Here is a 23,966-nt window from a genome sequence, read left to right on the forward strand (position 1 = left end):
TCAAACTCTTTTAGGAAGTTGTAATGAGGACAGTTAGCAAGGATAACCTACTTTCCGCAGATCTTTGATTGCAATTCAACATCGTTATCTGTTTCTATCACAGTACAATACCAAAGAGTTCACAAGGTTTAGAAGTAAAAAGAAAGGAGAGAGTACTTAGTCGTATATTTTTATGATAAGAAGAGTTCGAAAGAAATCTGCGCAACTCATATCTTAATGAAGTACCTATTATGTATTTGTATATATATCCACTTTAAATAATGCACATATTTGTACTGCGCACCGAATCTTTATTTATCAATTTTGTAGAATGTGAACATTCGGTCTCACCTTTTTAACGATCACATATTCTCCCGTCACAGTTGCCTGACCCATCTAGCTAACTTGATAAGTTTGACCACATTAATTTTTATTTAAATATCGAGAACTCCATTCCTGTATCGATCGTAAATTCGACGGAGGTTCTCGTTAAGAACGCTCTGGGATGTTCAAGTATCGGAGTTTCCTGATAGGATTAGGCACCTCACGAACTTATATATTTTCTACATCTTTCTTGCCCATAAGTATCTTCCCAGATATGCTCAAAGCCCAAAGAAAGTGCATGTAGCTTGCTAAGGACTTCGACTTTTTTTTTCAGCTGAAGCAACCACTGTAGGAGTCCAAAAAAGCTTTTACACGTATTTAAATGTGTAGCAGTAATGAAATTTGAAAAGAAAGGTTATGGCCAAAAGGTCTATGAAACAAAGTGTTGGACAGCCTAAGCTGCGCTGATTAGTAACGGAGAGCAGCCATTCAGAACAAATCTGACTGGCAAAAAATGATTGAGGAGGCCTGCTCTTTTTTATGCAGTTAGTTGGTGAGCGATGGATCTTAAAAATAAAAACTAGTATTGAACTTATGGCGCAAATATTAGATTTTTAAATATATTAGTGAAAAGTTTAAAGATTAATTTGTAAATTCATTTTTAAGAGTAACTGTTTTCAATAACTATTTTCAAATCATATCTACTAGCGCATCAAAGAGCATCCATTAAGATTTTAATTAAGTTATTAACGTGTGCAAAAAAAAAACGTGGTTTTAGGGTTATTTCATTTCTTTCTAATATGATCTGACCTAAAACCTATTGCCTTTTACCTTGATGAGTTCAAACTTCTTATTTTATGACTAGTTTAATTTTCACCTACATCTATTTCAAAATGCTTCTAAAAAACACTTTTACTTAAAAAGAATTTTGGAAATTAAGACAATGCAATTTAATTTTATTACTTAACCCTTCATTCCATCCTACACTAGAATTACAGATTACTAAAATGAACTATTTCCGCATTAGGCAATTTTTTAAAGTAAAAAACATATTTACCAGTTGTATTTCCTGACAACTTAAATGTTTACGGAGGATTAAAGTATTTCCATAAACGGAAAAACAAGTAAGGGAAATGTCATTCAACAGCTGACAGTAAATTGCGAATCATTTTTACTCGTGTACTTAAATGCCGTACTCCTAATGCGTCCTGTACTACATAGTTGTGTGTTTTATTTTGCTGTCTTTTTTTTTGCCTTGTCTTATGGTAATTAAAATTAGTGTTAGTCTACTTGAATACATTTTCAATTAATTCGTGTAATGTCTTGAAATAAATCATTTAACAAATATTTCATAAGTGTAGCTTATCCTAACAACATAAACAATTCTAAGAAACGTTTCATTATAATTCAGTCCTCTTTTTTTAAAGACATATTCATTAAGACATGCTAAATCCGACTTTATTTCAATATAATATCGTATAAGAAATTAAATTCACACAACTCTCACTTACTGCCATAAGACCCTGAAGAAGATGCTGGTCCATTTCTTCAGGAATTTTAACAACCTATTGAGGGTAGCCCAACTCAATATCGTGAATACTTCCATTCAGTTCTAAACATTCATACAAAACTCTCTGAACCTGCAGTTAAAAAAAAAAAAAAATCACGCACAAGTAACTATGTATTTAACAAGGTTTCAAACAAAAATTGTGTTCAAACACCTGACTTAGTAAACGTTTTGTTAAAATTTATGGTTTGCAAATGCAGTTTATGTCATCTAGTTAAAATCCTTCCGTCATAAACTTAGTCCTTCTACCTAATATGCTATTTACTTAATTTTTGTGTGTTGACTTTGTGTTTAACATTACACAATGGTCTAAATAGTTTCATCTTTTATTTGCTAAATTTACTTTCTTAAATTAATATTATTCAAAAAGTAACAGTTGCAACATTTTAAACCACACCTTACGCCTTAAATGCTATGTGTACTCCCACATTCGGATACATTGTGTCTGATTCACCAGTTTCTTCCTTAACAATAATTCAATTTAACGTGAGAAAAAAAAAATCATAATTTGTATGATTTTTCGAAAACATTTAACTTTTCACCCTGTTTAAAGAAAAATAATCCATTATAAAATTATTTGGGAAAGATGAATCCAAAATATAATAGTTTACCATGTCATAATATTTCCTTGTACTAAATTTTCCCAAGTGTTTACTTAATGCATATAAACTTCCTACTTTATTATTTTTACTCTTATATAAGAATTATTTACCTTGGCAGAAGTTCAATTTTTTGTTTCCCAATAATAATAGTAATAATTGATTCCATTACTATTAGATAACGCTTACGATAATGTTCCTTTATACTTTGGTAGCCCCTTCTTAAATCCGAACATAATACATCCCACATTTTTATATTTTTGTTTTACAGTAAGTAATTTTATTATGATCTATAAAAAAAAAGGAAAAAAAGGTACATAATGGTGATTGCCCTAATCGTTATTATTCTTTAAATTTTAAATGATAATATATTTCGTATTTCTTATTTGTTCAATTCTTTCTCAGGGTTCAATTAAATTAACAGAAAACAGCAATCACATTACTTAAATAATGTAATAATCACCTATATTAATTACAAAATAAGGACTTCAGTAACAGTATGAAGCCCAAATCCTAACAATGAAAAGAATCAATACAAATAATATTTTTCCTTCAAGGTGAGCCAGTCACCCCTATTTGGGCGATCGCAATATATAATTCTACTAACATAAGTATCTAAGCTGTAAATATATCAACTCTTTCCTCAAAGAACAAAATAAAATTCTCTCAATCTGGGGTCCTACAAGTTGAAAATTCTAGAAATTTATTTTTGATTAAATGTAAAATTAAAAAATAATTCATTAAAACAAGCGAATGTTTTTTAAAAAAATGGAATATTTTTAAAAATACCAAGGTCAATATCATCTTTTCACATAGAAATAAGTAAAAAAAAAAAAAGGAGGGAACTTCAGATAAATAAGGAGATAACTCCTTATGTACGTGCCCCGTTAACTTTTTACTCTGTACTTTTCATTTAATATTCAGAAATTCAATCTTTGAATGCTTTAGAGGTTATTTTTAATTTGTAATACTTAACTTTTCATACTTGACGTTAAAGCTGTAATTTTGATGTCACGCACTTTATTTCTAGGGAAAATCTGGAAACAAATTTGGACATGAGAAAATGATTAATATTTTTTATGAATAATCTCTAATAGTAGTGCAACTTATTTACCTACTTAAATAATTAAAATTAATTATTAGAAATCCGATGCACTTTTATAAATAATTATAAGTAAATTTAACATTCAGCCAGCCAGACAGAGTAACATTTGATAAAGAATGGGTTGGTATCCCGGGTATTTTTTTTTAAATTTCTTATTTATACTCAGTATCTTTTATTATTTAGTAAAATACTATTTATATTTAATTGCATTTAAAAAAATTATTAACTTTGTGTGTGAAAAGAATGAATAATTAAAATGTAAAATGTTAAAATAAAGTACTGGACAATTAGGTTGGTAACACTGCTCTTTGAAACGTTCATTTATGTCATTGTAGGGGAAACGAACCGTTGTTTGTACGAAAGCTCTATTATGGTGTCTTAGAAAATAGCATGGAATTTTTAAAATGAAGTGATATTAATACATTTTACTTTTACCTAACAAAATATTTTACATGGAAATTCTAAAACCTGGTAAGAGTTTATCATCCAAATGTTAAGTTGTGATTTTTGTTCTCTAACTCGTCTGGTGATTTATTTCTCTATTTTTAAAGTCTTTGTTTTGATAAATTTTTCTTTTCACAAAAGATTAAGCTTCTACGAGTGAAGATATTTTTTTGTTTTGAAGGTTTTAATTATGATTCTATTTTTTTGAAGTGTTCAGGTTATAAATTTTTCTTATAAAACTTTTTGTTTTAATTGTGCAGTTGTGATGAGAGTGATGGCCGTATCTATAAACGAAATATGCGAGAACACGAAGTTAGCGAGAGAAATGGCAGTAATGGGAAATTATGAGACATCAAGTGTTTACTACCTTGGTGTAATCCAACAAATTCACAAGCTGCTTCTTACAATAGCTGATAAAACAAGAAGAAGCAAATGGCAGCTAGTAAGTATGAATGTTTCAAGATTTTTAGCTCTTGGTAATCAAAATTACTGGGATAGGTTTTATATAGTCATTGATCTTGCTTATAGCGAGATTTAGTAATTTTATAAAAGTTCAAATAACCGTCAAAATGGATTACTAATCAACTAAAATTTTATTATGAAGGTTCAACACCAAATCGTGCGAGAACATGAAAAACTGCAGATAACATTAAATTCACTTCAAATGTTCAGAAGAGATCATAACAGTCGACCTATAGGTTAGTAACGGTCTTGTCTTTGTTAACCAAACTTTTTTAGATAATTGAATTAATTAAAAGATTGGAGAGGTTTTATTATTGATATAATACGCATACATTCAAAAATCTCTTTATTCAATGTCAAAAAATATGTAGCTTCAACTTTATACACCCCTTTCATATGTTAAGGTGGCAGCATTCAAAGAACTTCATTGCAGTTTGATGAACCGACGAGAGATCCAATAATGTGGCTAGGGACACCAAAAGATGTCTGGGCACCACCTCCGTCAAGGGATCCAGATGTTTGGCCTCCACCAACTCCAGTTGATCATAGGCAAGAAAACAATTTTTTTTTTTTTTTTTCTTTGACAGGTGTTGGGAACCTTCATGAACAATGGTAAAAGTTTAGGATAGTGCTGAAATAAATTGAAGATACATCAATTGCATAAACATTTCTTCATTTCATTAGACGTTCTCAATGTCATTTACTAGTGATTTTTTTTTTTTAAGAAATCCAACCCAAATAGTTATTTTAACTTTAATAATCAATTCAGTTCTTTGATATTTCTTAACTCGTAAATGTCATACTGTAGTTTAAATAACTTGTTCAAATTGTGCCGAGTTTAATTAATAAATATTCTCTAGGACTACTACAAACAAAAGAGCACCAGTAAAGAAGTCTGAGACAGTAAAAACTGGTATGAAGAACTCCCCAAGAAATAACACCCTGACTAGAAGAAACGAAACAAAAGCAGGGGCTAAAAAGAATGATGAGAAAACTCGAACTATGCCTAGAAAAGAAACAAATGGAAATGCTAATCATGTAAGTTGCTAACATTACATTTCAAAAAGAAATCACATTGAAGTTAGATGTATATTGTTTGTTTATGGAAATGTGTGACTTTCAGAATGAAAAAATTGATAAAGAAAAAGATAATAAAGACACTGAAGGCAAGGACATCTTAGAAGAGAAGAGATTTGACCCTAGTGGATATGATCACGATCTTGTGGAGATGTTAGGTACTTTAAAATTACAGTTCTTTATAAATATTATTTGATGTGTTTTAATTTTGAATTCGTTGGTTGTATTTATATTTTTTATGATTCTAAATATTAGCAGCATAGTTTCTTCTCAAATATTTTTAAATATGGAAGTTATAATAGCCGTAATTGTTTTCTTAAAACTCATTAGTTTATTAGTGACTGCACATTGTTGAATATCACCATTCTTTGTTATTCAGCCAAATAAAGTATAACGTTATAACATTAATTTTCCATTAATACATTGTCCAAAAAACCATTGTTATTGTTTCAGAAAGGGATATAGTTCAAAAAAATCCTAATATAAGGTGGGAAGACATAGCTGACCTTCATGAAGCAAAGAGATTACTTGAGGAGGCTGTGGTCCTACCGATGTGGATGCCGGACTTCTTTAAGGTTTCTATTTCATTTTTGTGGTGTTAAGGAGTTAAATCTAAAAGTATTGCAATGCTGTAGGATTGAAATGTTTGGCATTTTATAGTCTTGGATAGCTTTTTTGTCATTGGATAAAACATTTTCAGGAAAAGAGAATAATAAATAGTTTTCATTTAATTTCTACTTCTTTTTTTAGGGAATTCGGCGGCCTTGGAAAGGAGTACTGATGGTTGGTCCACCAGGTACCGGGAAGACAATGCTCGCGAAAGCAGTGGCCACAGAATGTGGCACCACATTCTTTAATGTATCTTCTTCCACATTAACTTCCAAATATCGTGGCGAGTCTGAGAAACTCGTCCGGTTGTTGTTTGAAATGGTTAGTGTAGCTTTGTAACATCAATTTCTGAATAATGAAACTTTGCATTATACGTTTTCATTGCCTAATAGCGAATTTATCTTTTTAAATTTAGACAAATTAAAGTTTTACCATTACTTCTAAATGGTAATTTGGGTTTCTTTTGATGAAGGAATTCACTTTCTCCAAGACGCTACAAAATTTCAAAATTTAGAGAAACTAGTATTTTGATTGAGATATTAATATTTGACAAAAGATGTGCTTTTGTTGTTCGTTCAATTGAAACTGCATTAAAAGCAAAAGTTTTCTAACAGGAACGCGTGGACAAAATTGTTCAGAAAGTTTATAATGTAAACATTTGTGTGTAAAATGTCAGGAAAATATATGAAGCCAACAAAATTTGAAAACTTTTTAAATTTAATTGACAAATTCATTCAAATTTGATATTTTTTGAACATTTTGCTGAGCCTTCTCCGATCTTTTCGATTTTTTTTTTTCAATTAGTTACCATTACCATTAAAAGTAAGCCTATGATACTCAGTATCTCAATCTTCAATAATCGTCAGTCTAACTTGAACAAGTGCAATTTTTTGCCCATATTATGTATCACCCAAAAGTAATTGGTTAATGTGCAAACAAGACCACAAATACAATAAATAAATAAATAAATCTATCACCCAGAATACTTCTTTAAAACAATTTTGATTCAGAAATATTTTGTTGGTTGAGTTACAAAGTTTAATTGGATGGAAACGTTTTCAGGAAAATTCCATTTAGAATCCTTGATATATTTGGATCAAAGTCGTGATTATTTTCGGTGATGTCTTAAGCTTTTGGGATTCTTGTAATTATACTTTTGAATTTGTTCCCTTACTCATTTTATAAATCAAAGAAAAAGAATTTTTTTTTATTTATTAGGTAGGGAATGTAAATAATTTTTTTCAAAACTTACGACAATTTGTTTTTCTTTTTAGGCCAGATTCTACGCTCCATCAACTATTTTCATAGATGAAATAGATTCTCTATGTTCACGTAGAGGTTCTGAGTCAGAACATGAAGCTTCTCGTCGTGTAAAATCTGAACTTTTGGTGCAGATGGATGGTATAAGTTCAAATAATGATGATCCTGGCAAGGTTGTTATGGTATTAGCTGCTACAAATTTCCCATGGGACATTGACGAAGCTTTAAGACGTCGATTGGAAAAAAGAATTTACATTCCACTTCCAAATAGTTAGTTTTCATTTTTTTCTTATATAAATATATTTATACATAGGGGCCACGATAGCCGAGCGGTTAGAGGCGAGACCCGTAAAGGTAATATGTATTGTGGTACTGGGTTCGATACCCGGTCTTAGGCTTTTATTTAATGGTTAATAAAAGAAATACAGTACGTTCGCTAGTCGCCTCCGTGCTCGAGACCTAATTGGTAGTTGGACGTAAAGCCCGCCTGAAAAAATTATATTTATACATAAAATGGCCGTTAAAGTTGGACTTGGTTTTTAGACGAAGGTAGAGAAGCACTATTGCGAATAAATTTACGTGAAGTACAAGTAGAAGCCGGCCTGGATATGAACGATATTGCTGCCAGACTTAAGGGATACTCGGGAGCCGATATAACAAATGTTTGCAGGTAAGGATTTGTTTTATAGTTACAATAATTTTAATGAGGGGATTTGATATCATTACTTACCTTCTTTCTGTACAGTGTCTTCTACAGCTCTTCTAATTAGGTACTTGTCCCGGGCAACTTATATGCATTCTTCCGAAGGAATAAAAATTGAAACCTTCCTTAGCTAAAAATCTTAGTTCTGCCAGTTACCTTCTTCTTTTGGACACTCAGTTATTTTCCCTTTGTTCTAAAATGACGCCTTAGAAAAGTTTCAACTGCTTCCTCAAAAATTGTTTGCTCTGTCTATTAGTTGCCTCAACTATATACTAACATTAGAAGCTCTTATGGTATCCTTTCAGTCTTTCACTTTTATTCTCAATCTTAAATATTGTGTCAAAATTTTGTCTAGTAAAGATCATCGCCTAGCAAAAATAATTACCGTTTAAGCCATTTTCGAAAACGTTTTTGGACTTAAGCACTTGTTAAATTTGATCCATCAATGCCCTGCAATTTCTCCCCAGGTTTGGATAACCTTCCTTCTTGGTCAACAAGTATAAATTTATAAAGAACATACGTTTTATTTGTTTATTTTATCTTTTTAACTGAACTTCTTTTATTTGGGTTTCGTTTCATTTTTCTTTTTAGAAGTGATTTCTTTTTCAATACATTGTAAATTAATAAAAAAAAAAGGAAAACAAATGAAGGTTAAGGTTATTTATATTTTTATCATTTTTACTTTAAAAATATTTGTTTTGTTTTATAAAATTATTATAAATATTTACCTACTGCTTTTGAAATTTTTATTAATTAAAACTCTCGATCTAGCGAGAATTATTTAAAAAAAAAATCTAGCTATACGTATCTTAGATATTTATTACATTAACTACCTTCTATTTAGTTGGTTGAATTATTTGGTATTTAAATGTTCCAACTTGCAGGATGATATTATTAAAATTTAATAATTTAGATACAATTATTGTATTTATTTTCAGAGACGCTTCTATGATGTCCATGAGAAGAAAAATTGCAGGTCTACGACCAGAACAAATCAAACAGTTGGCTAAAGAAGATCTCGATCTTCCTGTCTCAAAACAAGATTTTATAGAAGCAATAGCTAAGTGTAACAAGAGTGTTTCAAAAGAAGATCTCGATAAATATGATAAATGGATGGCCGAATTTGGGTCATCGTGATGATAGAGGATTTCATCGTACCAAGGTAACATACTACATATAAGTTAGAATGATAAAAAAAAAAAAAAGTCTTATATTCAGAAATGTTTACTGTTATTCATTGTTGAGTAATTTTATGTTAATGTTCAAATTTAGTTTGTTAGAAACAATTATTAACTTAACAAAACGACAATTCAGAAAACTTTGTTAAAGAAACGTCTACAGCAATAACGTATGCAAAGATCAACTTAAACCTTATAGTTTTCATCATATGCATTTTCAGTGGGCTTATTTCGCTATGATGAATAAACTGAATTTCAACCGCCCTATAATCATTCATTTTTGGCGTCTTATCGCCGGCAGTGATTCACCTAATGTTTGTAAAAAATCGGCTCCATCGTTTTCGTCAGTGAAGAAGTGAATTACTGAATTTAAACAGCATACATTACTGACCCCTTTTTTTTAAACATTTGATTTAAGTTTTCATATGTAGTATTTTACTGAAATATTGATCCACAATTTCTTGACTTTGACTTACAAAGTTCATTTTTGTAAGAAATTTAGATCAAATGTTGGGAATTTATATCTCTACATTTGAGCAAAATTTCAACTTCCTTGATGAAGTAGTATAGTCGACACAGCAAGTTAAAGTTTTCGTGTGTTGAATGAAGATGTTATGTGAGTGCCCATTCATTTTTTTTTTCAAAAACGTTCCATTAGAATGTATTGTGTAATTTGAGTAGCTACTTCCGGTAAGAATTTTAGTTTACAAGAAAACCCAACAACATTGGTAGTGGTAAGAGAAAGTCGTGTGAGTGTGCTCAATAGATTTTTCAAAAATAGTTTCATTAGAATGTATTGTGTAATTTGAGTAGCTACTTCCGGTAAGAATTCTAGTTTACAAGAAAACTCAACTACATTGGTAGTGGTAAGAGAAAGTCGTGTGAGTGTGCTCAATAAATTTTTCAAAAATAGTTTCATTAGAATGTATTGTGTAATTTAAAGTAGTTACTTCCGGTAAGAGTTCTAGTTTACAAGAAAACCCAACTAGATTGGTAGTGGTAAGAGAAAGTCGTGTAAGTGTGCTCAATAGATTTTCAAAAATAGTTCCATTAGAATAAATTGTGTAATTTAAGTAGCTACTTCCGGTAAGGGTTCTAGTTTACAAGAAAACCCAACTAGATTGGTAGTGGTAAGAGGAAGTCGTGTGAGTGTGCTCAATAGTTTTTCAAAAATAGTTCCATTAGAATATATTGTGTAGTTTAAAGTAGCCACTTCCGGTAAGAATTCTAGTTTACAAGAAAACCCAACTACATTGGTAGTGGTAAGAGAAAGTCGTGTGAGTGTGCTCAATAGTTTTTCAAAAATAGTTCCATTAGAAGGAATTGTGTAATTTAAATAGCTACTTCCGGTAAGGGTTCTAGTTTACAAGAAAACCCAACTACATTGGTAGTGGTAAGAGAAAGTCGTGTGAGTGTGCATATTAAATTAAAGTGGAATTAAAGTTAATAAATGGTCAGGTGAGCCGAAAATTACCGAAGAAAACCGATCGCATTCGGTTTGTAAGAAATAAAAGTTAGAGAAAGTCGTGTGAGTATACATTTTAAATTAAATTTGAAATAAAGTTAATAAATGGTCAATAGAGCCGAAAATTACCGAAGAAAACCGAACGCATTCGGCTAGTCAGAGAGAAGAGAGAGAAAAGTGTTATTAAAAATCACGGCTAAGGCACGTTGGGTTACAGGTCCAGTAATTCCTAGAATCGCAGTTCTCTAACCCAACGTGCCTTGATGGCATAGGTTTGGACTAACTTTACTGCTCTGCAGTTAGTTTATCCGCTATATCTCAGGAACGGAAAGTCGTAGAAACTTCAAATTTGATATTTCGTTCATGTACCACCAGAGCAAGCGACAGTAAAATTTTGGTCAAAATAGGTGCACCGGAAGTACCACTTTACTGAATAGATTTTTCACTTTTTTAACATTTTTTCAAAAACCACTCCATGGATTTTCTTTAAACTTTGTTTAATTATAGCTCACAAATAGTTCTACAACTTTTATAGGAAACATTTTTCTGTAAGACTTCGATTAAGGGCACTTTTGGGGGAGGGGGGTGGTGGATCAGTCCGGTAGAATGCCAGTTCGCTGTAATATATGGACCTACTCTTTATGATAGGCTACTCTTTACTAAACAAATATTTTGTAAATTAAAATGGCCAACGTAAGGATCAGTGACATCTAATAAATTCTGAAAAATGTTAATTAAAAGGTAATGCAGTAAAGTAATGGTAGCAATAAAGTATGCATGAAATATTTGATTTTTGTGTACCTTTTTTTCGTTTAATCAATCTTTATACTCAACTTTTTAAACTGTAAGTTTTTGCTAACGAGATATGATATTCATTCAGATGTGTGAAAGTGCCAAGATTTTACTGTTAGCCCTAGAACGACTTAATTTTAAAACATCTCTTTTTTAGTCTTGTTTGGAAATCTTTTCAATGAATAATTTTAGCTAATTACGCTTAAGTAACCCCATTATGTAAATTTAAGTAAGAAGTGTAAGGAAAAAAACTGGTATTGGTGATGGCTTATATTTTTTAATTTAAAAAATGAAATACGAACCTTTAATAAACTAATTGAACGTGGAGATTATTTTTGCCCCGACCAATTGAAATTTGCCAGTGGTTATTGAAATATTCCAACTTTATCGTCGATAGTTGTTTTAATAATTTGCTATTCTCGATGGTATCTTTTCAATTTTTTAACTTTTTAATTGTCTTTCAATGATTTTATTAATTGAAATTTCTGGTTTTAGATGGTGTAAAGAAGATCAATTGATGTAACACTAGGATCTTCATAATCTAGCCTTTTTAAAAGGATTTCATTTCTAAGGAACGAAGAAGAAGGAATGTCTATTTCAATCCATTTCCATCTCACCTACCCCCACCCTAAATGCTAACTAGTTTAGGCCAGATCAAATAGATACTATTTGCTATGAAAGAGAAAAGTATTTGTAGACAATTTTGTAAATAATATGTACACAACTATAATCTTAACTTGAAATTTTGTAAATATCTACTTTTTTTATCTGTTGAAATAATATATCTTCCATATTATTAAATCATAAAATGATTCTACCTTTTAAAATTGTTAATGCCTTCTTTGTAGGATTGAATAATTATGTTTCGTTTTTGTTTTTTGTAAATAAGCACAATGTTTTATAATCTGATATTTGTAAAACAAAGTGATAAGGCCATACTAAGTCCTTTATATACTAAACGAATGAGTTTTTTTTTTTTAAATTAACTTATTAAATAAATAATGCCATTGTTTTAATTTAATTAAGATGAAAAACATAAGTGGTAACTTATAAAATTGGTATGGGGCTGATAAACTCATTTTTTATTTCTAATTTAATTCCCAAAATAATTGTACATTATGATGTCAGTTAAACTGAAATTAGTTGAAAGAAATAATTCTAAAACAGACTTGATTTTTTGATAACTTTGCACTTTTTTTTTTAAATTTTACCAAAGTTAATACTTAAAAACTGTGTCGACCATTTTTTACTTTAGAGGCAGATTTAAAAGGAAAAGTCTACCAAGTACTTCAGCGTTAGTTTGCTCACTATTATAATATGATCTATAAATTTAAAAATCATAAAAAATATTTTAAAATGTAACAAAATAATAGGTATAACTTCAAGCCCTTTTGTTTTTAATAATTAAAAAAAGACAATAAGTGCATATCAAAACTAAATTATTCTTATTATTTAAAAAAGACTTGAGAGTATAAGTTTATTTTAAACAAATATGGGTCAACTTGTTTGTGACTGAAAATATTCAATTTATTTTTATTTATGCAATTGTGCATTTAGCTATTTTGTACTGTGCAATGCACAATCGTTAATAATCTAATTTATTTAAACAATTATAGGCTGATGTACTTATTTATAACACGAAATAAGATATTGAGATTTAGTGTTGTGATATTTTGTTTATTTAACAAATAGACTTTAGATCTCAATTGATGTAAATATGAAATCAAATTATACAGAATTTTTGTCGGATTTTGTTATTAATTTAATTTTGGGAATTGGCTATAAACGTCAATTTAGATCGGCTTACTTTAGTACTTCAGTGATCCTGTTCCCCCAAAGAACTGTAGCTAAGTGGGGTTACGATACCTTCCTCCCGAATATCTAAAGTAAATTCCTCATTTTGAACCTTTTAAACAGGGAATGTCTGCAACTACTAGTTTCCTCTGGTGTCAGAATGCCAAAGATTTCATACTGTAACCTGGCGATTACAACGCATTCAAACAGGATATTTCTTCTCTTCTTGTCACAGTGCCGGATTAACCAATCTAGTGAAGAGACAAGGCCAATTTTGCCGCGACTCCTTAATTAATACTCGAGTATTGGAAAATCTCAACTTTTTAAAAGTTAGGGAGGTTTGCTCTCAGTGTGTTATCGCCTCAGATCTTCAAGAGTCCAAGACCTCGTTTAGCAAACTAGCAGTTGGAACGCATTCTGACACATATAAGGTACATTTCACTGAGTCATGGAAATGGTAGGAAAAGCTTAAGCATGGAGAAGAATAGCTACTTCCTGGCAACCTCAACTTACCAGAGTAAGTTGCAAAAATCGCCTTTTGCAAAACTCTTTAAAGAGAATTGATAATTGAGTGCTCCTAGAATCTTTAAACAATAAATTACTCTATAAATAGGTTCAAATAATTCTTACTTTCACTGGTAAGTGAAAATAGTTTTATTAAACAAAGTTTAAAATAAATTGTTTTCTATTATAATTTCGGTACAACATTTCATCCTTTTGAATGTGATACAATTTAAAAACAAAAATGAAGTGGACTTGAAGATGAATTATACGAGTATTTGGCCAGCCTTTAAACCTCCTAAAATAAAGTTCATATTATACACATCCTATTATTCTTGTATAAAAATATTTTTTTGATCTAACTTATTGGGTTTTGATGTGTCCGGTAGTAAAAGGAATTCTTTTTCCGACAGATTATCGACCCTATTTCTTAATTTCCAATTAGGGGCAACTTACAAATGTAGAACCGTAAACTGACAAAGTTTGCCGTGTGGATTTATTTAGTGCGAATTGATCTCTAGCCTGAGTTTTCCCTTGGCCAGTGCATGCATTCTGTTTTATTATTGTCATATTGCTCTATACTGTGGGGACCTGAGCATTTACATCATTTCGTCAATTAAGTTGGACACGTACGGTTCAGTTGCAAACCTGATACCATACAAGGTGGTATGTTTCGAAAATTTTTGTCAAAAAATCAAAAAACAAGTTTCTAACGGTTTGTCCTCTCCCTTTTTTAAATAATTATTCAAACATTCAGAACCTTGAGTTCGCTTGTTCCGTTTTCTAGAATTTTCTCTTCAGAGGTACTCCATTTAATTACGTTTTGTGTATTAGGTGTTCCAGAGTTCAAGCCTTAAAAATTTCGTTTTTTAAAGTTGTTATAAAGGCTTTTTGAATGGAAATACTTGAAGTTGGGATTTCTGCTTAAGTTAACTTTTTACGCCCACGCCAACCAATTACCACAAATTACATAAAATTACGGTATCGTTGATTACAAATCAATGAATCTATTTTTAGCGTTGATTTTGGTAAAAACGTGCTATTATTTCTGCTGAAGTTCAGTTTGTTCTGTCAAATTTCTTCAAGCAAATTATCAGGATAGTAAAATTTCAAAATAGGTATGTGCATATAATTAACAAATGAAAAATTTACTTCTCCACCTTGTACAGATATATCTTTTTAATTGACTTCTTTCGCCACCAGAATCTCATTAAAATTTCCTGAAGAATGTTTCAAACAAAAGATAATTCTTAAAGGAAACAGTTAGCACACTTAGTTTAATAAAAATGTTTTTTTTTTTTTGAGAAATTTTCAATAATCTTAGAAAACTATTTTGTGAAGCTTCTATGTCGGTTATCCGACTCTTAATATTTGGATTTTTTAGTGAGAAGTTTAACCGGGCAGTTTAACCAGCACCTAAAGTAAATACGATAAAAGGCCAAGCAATATTATTCTAATTGAAAGAATATCATGAAAATCGTCTTTCTGACGTGGATTTCAGCTGAAAAAAACCTAGTATCGGAACAGAGTACGAAAAATGAATACCAAGTTTGTGCTTTCTGGAACTATTTTTGGAAATTTAATAGTTCTCCCTCCGTTAGCTTCTTTTTTTTTAAAGGTCGTAAAAACATAATTTAGATAATTTGCCTAACTTAAATAATTTAAGTCATTGCAAAGAGTGATAATCTCAACATTTTTTTTAGTAGATGTAGCAATATTTTCCCTTCTCTAATAATTTGAGCCAAAAATGTACCAGAAAAATGAGGTAATAAAATCCCTGTCTTTGAGATCAAAGCATAATTAAAATCAATTAATAAATCCGATAGAATTAAAGATAAAATCATGCATTCTTTTAATGAAAGAAACATATATTTTAATAGAGCTAACGAACAATGTATTAGGTGGACCGTGTAGAAGGGGCAAGTGGTTGGGTGCTGTAACGGCTAGTTAACTCTCCAGCGGTCAGTTCTATGGAGGACTCGAACGTGTCAGAAGTACATATGGAATTCGAAGTAACAGTGCCGCTTCAACCCCGTTCTTCGTTACGATCGTGCAGACATCCTCTATGTCATATACCATGGTATTTTTTGCCTTTTGTTTTATTAAATTAAAATTAGTCATGAAATAATTCATTTGAATTTCTTGATCTGCGCATAAATCTGGCTGTGACATTGAATTTTATCACATTTTATTTTTTCTGTTGCATTTAATTTTGTTTTTTCATTAAAATCTGCATTGCTGTATTCTAGAGGGAAGTGTTATGCTACTACTAAGAACCTCATTCAGATTTTTTTTTAAATTAATTAACAAGGGGCTTGCATCTGTTGCTCATTCACTTTATTTGAGATTTCTATTTCTAGAAATAACATTTATAAGTATTACAGAATTTATCGATTGGAATATCAGAAATTAAGTAAATATTTTCTATTAGTGTCGTTTAACTCCCAGAACTTTACGGGCACTTGGGTATCCACAATTCTTTTTGTAACATAAGAATTCTTGAATAACAAAGGGACTATTACAAATAAAATTAGATATTAGTGGCGCATTTGTAAATTAGAGGTCAAAAAAATAAACCCACTTAAAAAAAACTCATAAAATAATAATGCCCCTATGTCACTAAATTTTAAGCTATTACAGCATGCAACAATACGCTCTCATTTAGTCCATTTCTTCACTATAATTCATTGTCATTGAATGTAATCATGTACGTACATAAAAATGTTACATTTGAGGTTTTTTCCTCTCGAGTTTTGCGTTGCTTTGTAATTAGCTAGTTTGTGTTCTATTTAGAATAAAATCATGCTTCTGCCGAATACAACACATCTGATTTGGCCCATTCACACGACTTTCTGTGTGTGATTTCAACTTTATTATACAGATTTTTATAGGAGACCAACTTAAAATCTTAAAACCTTAAACTAACTGTGAATGTTGGAATTTAACAGATTTAAAACGAATAGATCTACATGTGTGTGGTTTATACACAATTTAATGAAGATCATTAGAGCAATTTTCAAAAATATAGATAAAGAAAAATGAAATCCTATTCAATAAAATGGCAGTTTGATCAACCGAAAATTTGTAATTTTAAAATTTTACTTTCTATTAATATTGTATAAGTAAATGACACCTTAAGTCACGCTAAAATGAAAGATTTTTTTTGTTTACATAATGCGAATGCTAAGAACTCTTCATTTGTACAAGGTTTATTTTATCATGATCAGTGGTAAGCGCAGTGAATCTCTTCGGTGGTTTCTGTAATTACCTAGTTAATTGTGTCTCCTGGCGAAGACTTAACTTTCTTCAACAAAGTAACTTTCGATCCTTGTCACGCTCTAATTATTAATGCATGTTTGTGTATGGAAATGCCATTGGGGTTCATCCTTTCGGCTTAGGATGCCCAATCTAATGTTAAAATGAATGACATTACCTTGGTGAATTACTTGAAAAAAAAAGAAATTATGGCGCGCAGTTATTCTAAAAACCACCATTTGGTGGTAAGCTTCTACCAAATTCCTCAAGCAAGCTCCTACGCGATGCCTCCCATTTTGGAGAGTCTCAGTTTGAAGTCTTATGGATGAAAAATTACAGTAACTTATCTACCAATAGGTGATGTTTTCGCGATTTAGAAATTTAGAGGCACAAAACTAGCTCTAGCGTTTCCTGTATCATTTTTAGTGAAATTCTTCATTATTCCTGGAAGTTTTAATTTGATGGTCTTGAGTTAGCTCTTTAAACGCCGATGAAGTCTCCTTTTGGGAGTCAAATAAATTTTGAATATCTCTAAGCTATTGAAATGAAGATGGAATCTTTGCTTTATCCTTAGGAAAGAGCAGTTTGGCTTCAAAAACAAATTGTTTGTGAACGTGCTGTGTGCTCTCTTGTCTCTGTTAGGTAACCCATGAGCTTCCAGAGACACATTATGATCTCAAGCAGGTTTACTGCAGCCAGGCTATCTAATGTTAAGGAAACTAAAACCGAAGTTAAATCCTGTGGTTGTCCTTATAATATTTATCCTTATGTAGTAAATAAAGAGACGCTTGTAACCGATGTATAGTAGTTCTTGGTTAATAACTCCGTCATTTAATTGGATAATAGTCTAAAAATGGACAATGATCTGGATTTTGAGTTACTTCGTAAAAACACCAGGTGAAACACGATTCGCAATAATAATAAAAGAAGTGGAAATATTGAATATTACAATAAGATATTTTATTTTATTTCTTTCCTATAGAAGTAGATTGTACAAAACTTCAATAATCTAATATTTGGAAACTCCGTTGTAAAAATTATGAAAGAAAGGCAACATTCTTCCATTCTTTCTAAACCAGCTGTTGTTATTTATTCAGACAATCCACTCTAGTTTATGTTTCTATTGACATCATCCTTGTTAGCTGGCTTCTTATTGCATAATTTTTTCATTTATTCTAATAAAATCTTTATTTAAAAGAAAATTTGGACTATAGTAACTTTCTCCATCACTATTGTGGCTTTTTAAATAATTCATTGATTTCTGTTTAGATAATATCAGTTCTCCAATTTGAAGGTCAATACATGTCTATAATTCAATAAACCATGAGTAATTGAACAGTAATCCCTATGTATGTTGGAAATGACAACCCTATGATTCATGTGAATTAATCCATTTCATTTCATATTTTCTCTAAAGTGGAAATATTGTTAAGTATGAAATTGAGCTTGAAAAACCTGTTTAGCTAATGTTATTTAGATAAATGAGTGAAGTTTTTACTTCTCTTACTACTTAGTAAAATCAAAAATTGCCATTGTGTCCAATTTTTGGGTAATGTGTTTTTATCGGAAGTATCCGTTTCGATGTTCCCTGAGTCCAAAAAAATTGTAGATGTTTTTAAATTGAGCATAAAAAGCGCAATTAGCAGCTTTATAAAACTTCAGATTTGTCCAGTTCATCTATTTAACGTCTCGTAACGTCTTTTTAATATCAGAGAAAATAGCATAAAAAATAGACAGTATTAAGCAAACTTGTTTTTTGTTTTTTAATTATAAAATACGGTCGATTGTATTTTCTGAGCCTTCCGATCTGGTATCGGGAACTTAATGCAAGATTGCATGTAAAACGCAACTAGTATTACATTATTTTATTGTATTTATTTTTTTCTTCAGCTGTGAATTCCTTTTAAATTACACTGACCGAGCTTAGATTACAATATTGTATTGATTTATGGTATTCATTATTCCAAGAAAAATCTAACATAAGAACTTTCATTATTCGCTGAGGTATTCTGGAATTCTATGACTGAACTATTTTCATAAGTAGAATATTTAATTTTTTTTATCAAATTTATTGATAAAGCACGATTAATTGCTGTAATAACTGCTCAGTTACACGTTTTTATAAGAAATCTTTGAAGTTTTTTTTATGAACAGAAATAGAATAATTTGGATAACTTCCTCGAAAAATTGCTTTCAGGTGCTTTTTTTGGGCCCTGCAACGCTTATCAAAGATTGTAGAAATGAACTTAACTGGTGGACTACGACTTGTGGACTACGACTGCGATCACATTTGTGATAACAAGGATATGTTCTTTATTTTAAAGAGAATTTGACATTTTTATCTTTTATGAGAAAAGAGGGAAAAATTGTCAAAGTAGGCGTCTTTCAATGTTTCACTTTTTTGGTGCAGTATTTTATTATAAACCCTTATATCACTGCGCTACCGGACTGTTTTTATCTGGCTTGTACTTCTTTAAAGTCTTCAAACCCAGCACGATCTACATGTCTTACAGGCAACTTACCACTGAAAGAAAATGTATTATAACAATTATAATTATGTCCACTGCATAAGTTCCAAAACGTTTCAATTGGATCTTGAATATTACATTTAAATTTGATACGTTATATTTACAGCAACAATGTTGCAAAAATAATTTAATTTATATCCATGGACTGGGCCATAATTGATCGTTTAAGTCACAATTGTTCATGCAGAAAAAAAATAACAATAAGCCGGTGAATGAACTGAAATTATACACCTCCTGACTCATTCATCTTTTTGTCTCCAACTAAGAGACAGCTCCTTGTACTGATTGCCGCGAATTTCTAGCAAGACTTTACTTTTACAGATTATGTTAAGTACCACAAGCTATAATCATCTAATAGTTATAGTTCAACGACAATGACAATTATTGAAATACTGCTTTTGACAGATCATACTGATTTTGTATTTTAACAGATCATATGTACAGATTTAAATATAAAATTAGGCCTGTTACTTAAAAATAGACAATTTATTTAAATACTTAGATTAAAGTATTTACTTATTTAAGTGTTTCTGTATTTTATTTGAGAACTTGTGTAAAACACGTCAACATCTAAGGTCATTAATACCAGGAGCATTCTCATTTATATATTTATGAATTACGTTCGAATAAATACTTCAAACACTCATATGAGGTATGAAAATACTTCTCTTGGGATTGTATCTTTATCCCATCAACGGGATTTTCCCTCTACAAACAAGATCATTTTTCAATCACTAGTGTCAAATCTGCTTGAAACATAATTTAGAGGTGTGATCATACTAATACATTATTAAAAAACAGTCTATAATGTTAATATCATTAGCACATAATTTAGTTTAAAAAAAAACTGCTGCTTGAACAAAGTTCTAGCTACAAGGATATTGTACATTGCGTACTAGAAAAACCATCGAATTAAATAAAATAAATATTATACTTTTTAACGTGTGAGGAAAAATTTGCACAGCAGTTGCTGATTTTTTCCACTAAGTGAGTAAATTATTATCTGTTCCTAGATTAATTTAGAAAACTTTTTTTTTATTACGACGATCTACTTCATAAGCCCAATGAAAATGTCTGTCAATTTACTGCTACATTGTTATTGCTTATACAATGTATAGAAAGTAACTTCTCCTTCCAGTCTAGTTGCTTCATGCGTGTCTACTTGCTCCGCCTGATTTTCTGTTTCTTGCTTTCCATTCACTTATATTTGTGCAAGTAATTGATTAATTATGCTATTGTTATATGACATCTTTTTCTTTTCATTACTTCGGTAAAATGTGATGCTTGTTGAATTAGTACCTAGTAGGTAAGTACTTATATAATATAGTAAATAGTTACAAAATTTGATTGGCTCTGACCTGCTATCTTTAGCTTGCTCTTGCAAGCGTTTCCGTCACTTCTTCACTATATGTATCTAGCTTCACAGATAGCCCTGAAGGCGACCTAGTTCCTAAAAAGCTTGGAAAAACAAATACAAAAAGAATGAAATTGGCAATAATTTATTTTCCTTATACAAATTGGTGCATGATAAGGGAGAAGAGCGAAACTCTCTGTAGGATATTTGATGATGATCTTTAGTTCCCAAGGAAGTCTCAGGGTCATTTGGCGATTCAGTCGGCAAAGTGAATTGTCAGGAATGACAGTAGAAGCGAGAGACTGTACGAGAGGATTAGAGCAAGTCAAGAGAACAGTATAGAATTTGTGATTTTTTTTTTTTCTTGGCAATGAATGGGATGTTGAGATCGTTGTAAAGTGTAAGATTATCTCATATCTCATATAACATAAGACGGAACAATTCTGAAGAGAATGTCTGTACAGTCTGTTAGTAGATTTGGCAGAAACCCATTGTTCTAGTCTGTAAGTCCATAAATCTTTTGGTAAAAGTAAGATATATCCACCATTTGAGTTTTACGGGCAATTTATTGTTTAATCTTTCAAAAAGATTAGTACGTTTTGTATTTAGTATGAGGAGGGCAAAGGAATAAATTAGCTGGAAGAGGATTGTTTTGGAAAAGGCTTGAATGCGGCATGCTGGCATTTCTGGATTCATTTTAATTCCCCACTTTTTTCCCCAAGATTCCATTTTGTGCAGGCATGTATAGTATGTACACTGTACAAAGAGCCAAGTATGTATTCTCGCCCCCATGAGGAGAAGGAAGAGATTGCTGAGCCAGTACTTACTTAAAAGAATTAGCAGTACAAGTCGCAAGACGAATGCTCTTGAAATTTATTATGTTGAAAGTTAACTTTTAACGCGCGCTTTTCTTTGGGTGAGATCAGCGTATATCTCACAAAAGAAATCACAGAAAGTTAAAAATTTAGCTTTCAATTTTTAGTTAACCAACATTATGTTTTGAGCGAAATCGGTAAAGCACCACATCCCTTCATTAAATGAAATTCAAAGTATATTTTTATTTATTGACAATACATGTTTTTAAAATAGTCGGTTTGCCATAAAGCAAAAGTGAACTACTGTAGAAGTTTTTTGATGTTAAAATAAACCGTTTTACTTGTACAAAACAAAGGAAACATTTAAATAATAAATTATTAAACATTCTTTGACAATTTAAAAATCAGTGAACAAGAAATTCTGCAAAGGTTCCACTCCATATACATCATTTCCATGTACATCCTTAGTAAATATTCATTTTGTACTAAAAATATATGAATACAAACAATTTTGAATTAATTTGTTACATTCACAGTTAATATTAACAAATAGCTAAAAGTAAATGAGGCTTCTCTGGAAATAATTGCTCGCACTATTCTACCAAATTGTCCTCCTCATTATTTACAATAAAATTTCACTGGTTTACATTATTTTTTAAAAAAGTTTCTTGTTTTCTGTAAGAGTTGTTCTTATTGTATTATTATTATTATTAATGTAAGGCGCTTAACGTTTGAGGTCAGAGGAATTTGTTCAGTGTACCTCCGGAAGAGAACTGTGAAGGCTCCTAGGAAGAGGCAGCCATTTCTTTTTTATAGTTTAAAATAATTTTTTCTAATTGATGTTTTCCGTTTCCTTCAATCTATTAACTTGTCTTAAAAATTTAACAATTATATAAAAAACAGTATATTTGAATTTATTCAACATTCTCGACAGTAAACGTAAAGTAAGAATGAAATTTTATGCATTCTTTTATGGAACAAGTTAATGTTTTAAGTGTCAAATATATCTTATTTAACATTAAAACATTAGAATAATATTGATTTATACAGAAATTACTGGGCCACATGGCCGTGAACCCGGCCAAGGTCTTAACGTGGTCGTTAGATAGCAGCATTAAATGTCGTCAGCCAAGTTTTCGTAAAGTCATAAACCTATTTTTATCTGACAGAAGCAGACTTAGTAAGAAATATTTTATAGCGTTTATTACTAATTACTGATACAAATTCTGGTATTGTCACTCACAAACCTTTCTCTTACTAACTCTCATCTTTCATTTTTGAACTCCGAATTCTGAAATTATATTTACTTCTTACGATTGTACAGAGTAGTAAAACTGTACATTGCATTAAAACTCATTTCTAAGTTATGAAATGAGTATTCATGCAGTATCTTCATCTTAAGCTAGACTTGATTATTAAATATCTTGCCAACTACTCCAAAGACCTCCTGCAAAATACAATTTTTAATAAATATAAATGTAAAACAATATTCATCACAAAATTCAATGAATTGTGCGTTTCTTCTTTTGTGTATTTGTTTCTGCAACTGTCGTTAAGTTAATAGGAGCGTTGCTAATATTAAGAAGGTGGCAACTAGTGATCCAGTTACTTGGTTTGTTGATTTGCACGAGCACTTTTTATATCTGGAAACTGCAGCATATTGATCCTAGAATTTCAGCCTCTTTTTAAGGAAAATAAGCAGATATGACTTGGATGAATAATATATCATGATTTCTATAGCGAGATTAATTTAATATGACTAAAGTTGGCAGCCAGCTCATACTCATATCTGACAAGAACTTCAATGCTCTTCGCAAAGTGTACAAGATTCTCTGTGTATTTGTTTGAGGTTCTAGGGGTATTATTTTTCTGGGGAGAATATTTGGCCAAAAACAAATTCTTCGTAAAAATTCCTGCTGTTTCGTAGGGAAGAAATGCTGATTCTGCAGCACTTGTTTTTGAAATCAACTGAAAATATTAGCCCAAATAACAGTGAAGTTTTGGTGTAGACTCAAAATAAAAATTGTACACGATTGCCACATTCTTCCTATCACTATTGAGGGGAAGAGAAAGTTCACAGAAAATGCAAGTTGAAAATCGAATATAATTATGATAATTGCTTTCATTGTCTCTTAGAGAAATGTGCTATTTGGAA

General features: G+C 30.7%; 2 protein-coding genes across 5 annotated transcripts in view; both read left to right on the top strand.

Annotated features, from left to right (window-relative positions):
* Positions 1 to 13,313, top strand: part of LOC141454376 (katanin p60 ATPase-containing subunit A-like 1) — a 30,901-nt gene extending 17,588 nt beyond the window's left edge. The window contains exons 1-12 of one of the 3 annotated variants that reach the window (XM_074128528.1): positions 3,885 to 4,045; positions 4,279 to 4,460; positions 4,623 to 4,716; positions 4,885 to 5,029; positions 5,341 to 5,518; positions 5,604 to 5,715; positions 6,011 to 6,132; positions 6,308 to 6,487; positions 7,441 to 7,696; positions 7,970 to 8,096; positions 9,068 to 9,291; positions 12,060 to 13,313. In XM_074128528.1, the coding sequence (XP_073984629.1) occupies positions 4,027 to 4,045; positions 4,279 to 4,460; positions 4,623 to 4,716; positions 4,885 to 5,029; positions 5,341 to 5,518; positions 5,604 to 5,715; positions 6,011 to 6,132; positions 6,308 to 6,487; positions 7,441 to 7,696; positions 7,970 to 8,096; positions 9,068 to 9,266 (1,614 nt within the window). In that variant the 5' untranslated portion in view covers positions 3,885 to 4,026 and the 3' untranslated portion in view covers positions 9,267 to 9,291; positions 12,060 to 13,313. Of the gene's footprint in view, positions 1 to 3,884; positions 4,200 to 4,278; positions 4,461 to 4,622; positions 4,717 to 4,884; positions 5,030 to 5,340; positions 5,519 to 5,603; positions 5,716 to 6,010; positions 6,133 to 6,307; positions 6,488 to 7,440; positions 7,697 to 7,969; positions 8,097 to 9,067; positions 9,292 to 12,059 lie in introns of those variants that run through there. The other 2 variants (XM_074128539.1, XM_074128530.1) reach the window with 2 other exon arrangements.
* Positions 13,314 to 15,797: 2,484 nt separating this feature from the next.
* The window catches only part of LOC141454483 (katanin p60 ATPase-containing subunit A-like 1), a 28,400-nt gene continuing 20,231 nt past the window's right edge, over positions 15,798 to 23,966 (top strand). For both annotated transcript variants that reach the window (XM_074128745.1, XM_074128755.1), the window contains exon 1: positions 15,798 to 15,939. In XM_074128745.1, coding sequence (XP_073984846.1) covers positions 15,830 to 15,939 — 110 coding nt within the window. In that variant the 5' untranslated portion in view covers positions 15,798 to 15,829. The remainder of the gene's footprint in view (positions 15,940 to 23,966) is intronic.

The sequence above is a fragment of the Rhodnius prolixus genome, unplaced genomic scaffold (assembly GCF_049639745.1).
Source record: "Rhodnius prolixus isolate KJV_2025 unplaced genomic scaffold, Rpr scaffold_1, whole genome shotgun sequence".
Classification (NCBI taxonomy): Eukaryota; Metazoa; Arthropoda; class Insecta; order Hemiptera; family Reduviidae; genus Rhodnius; species Rhodnius prolixus.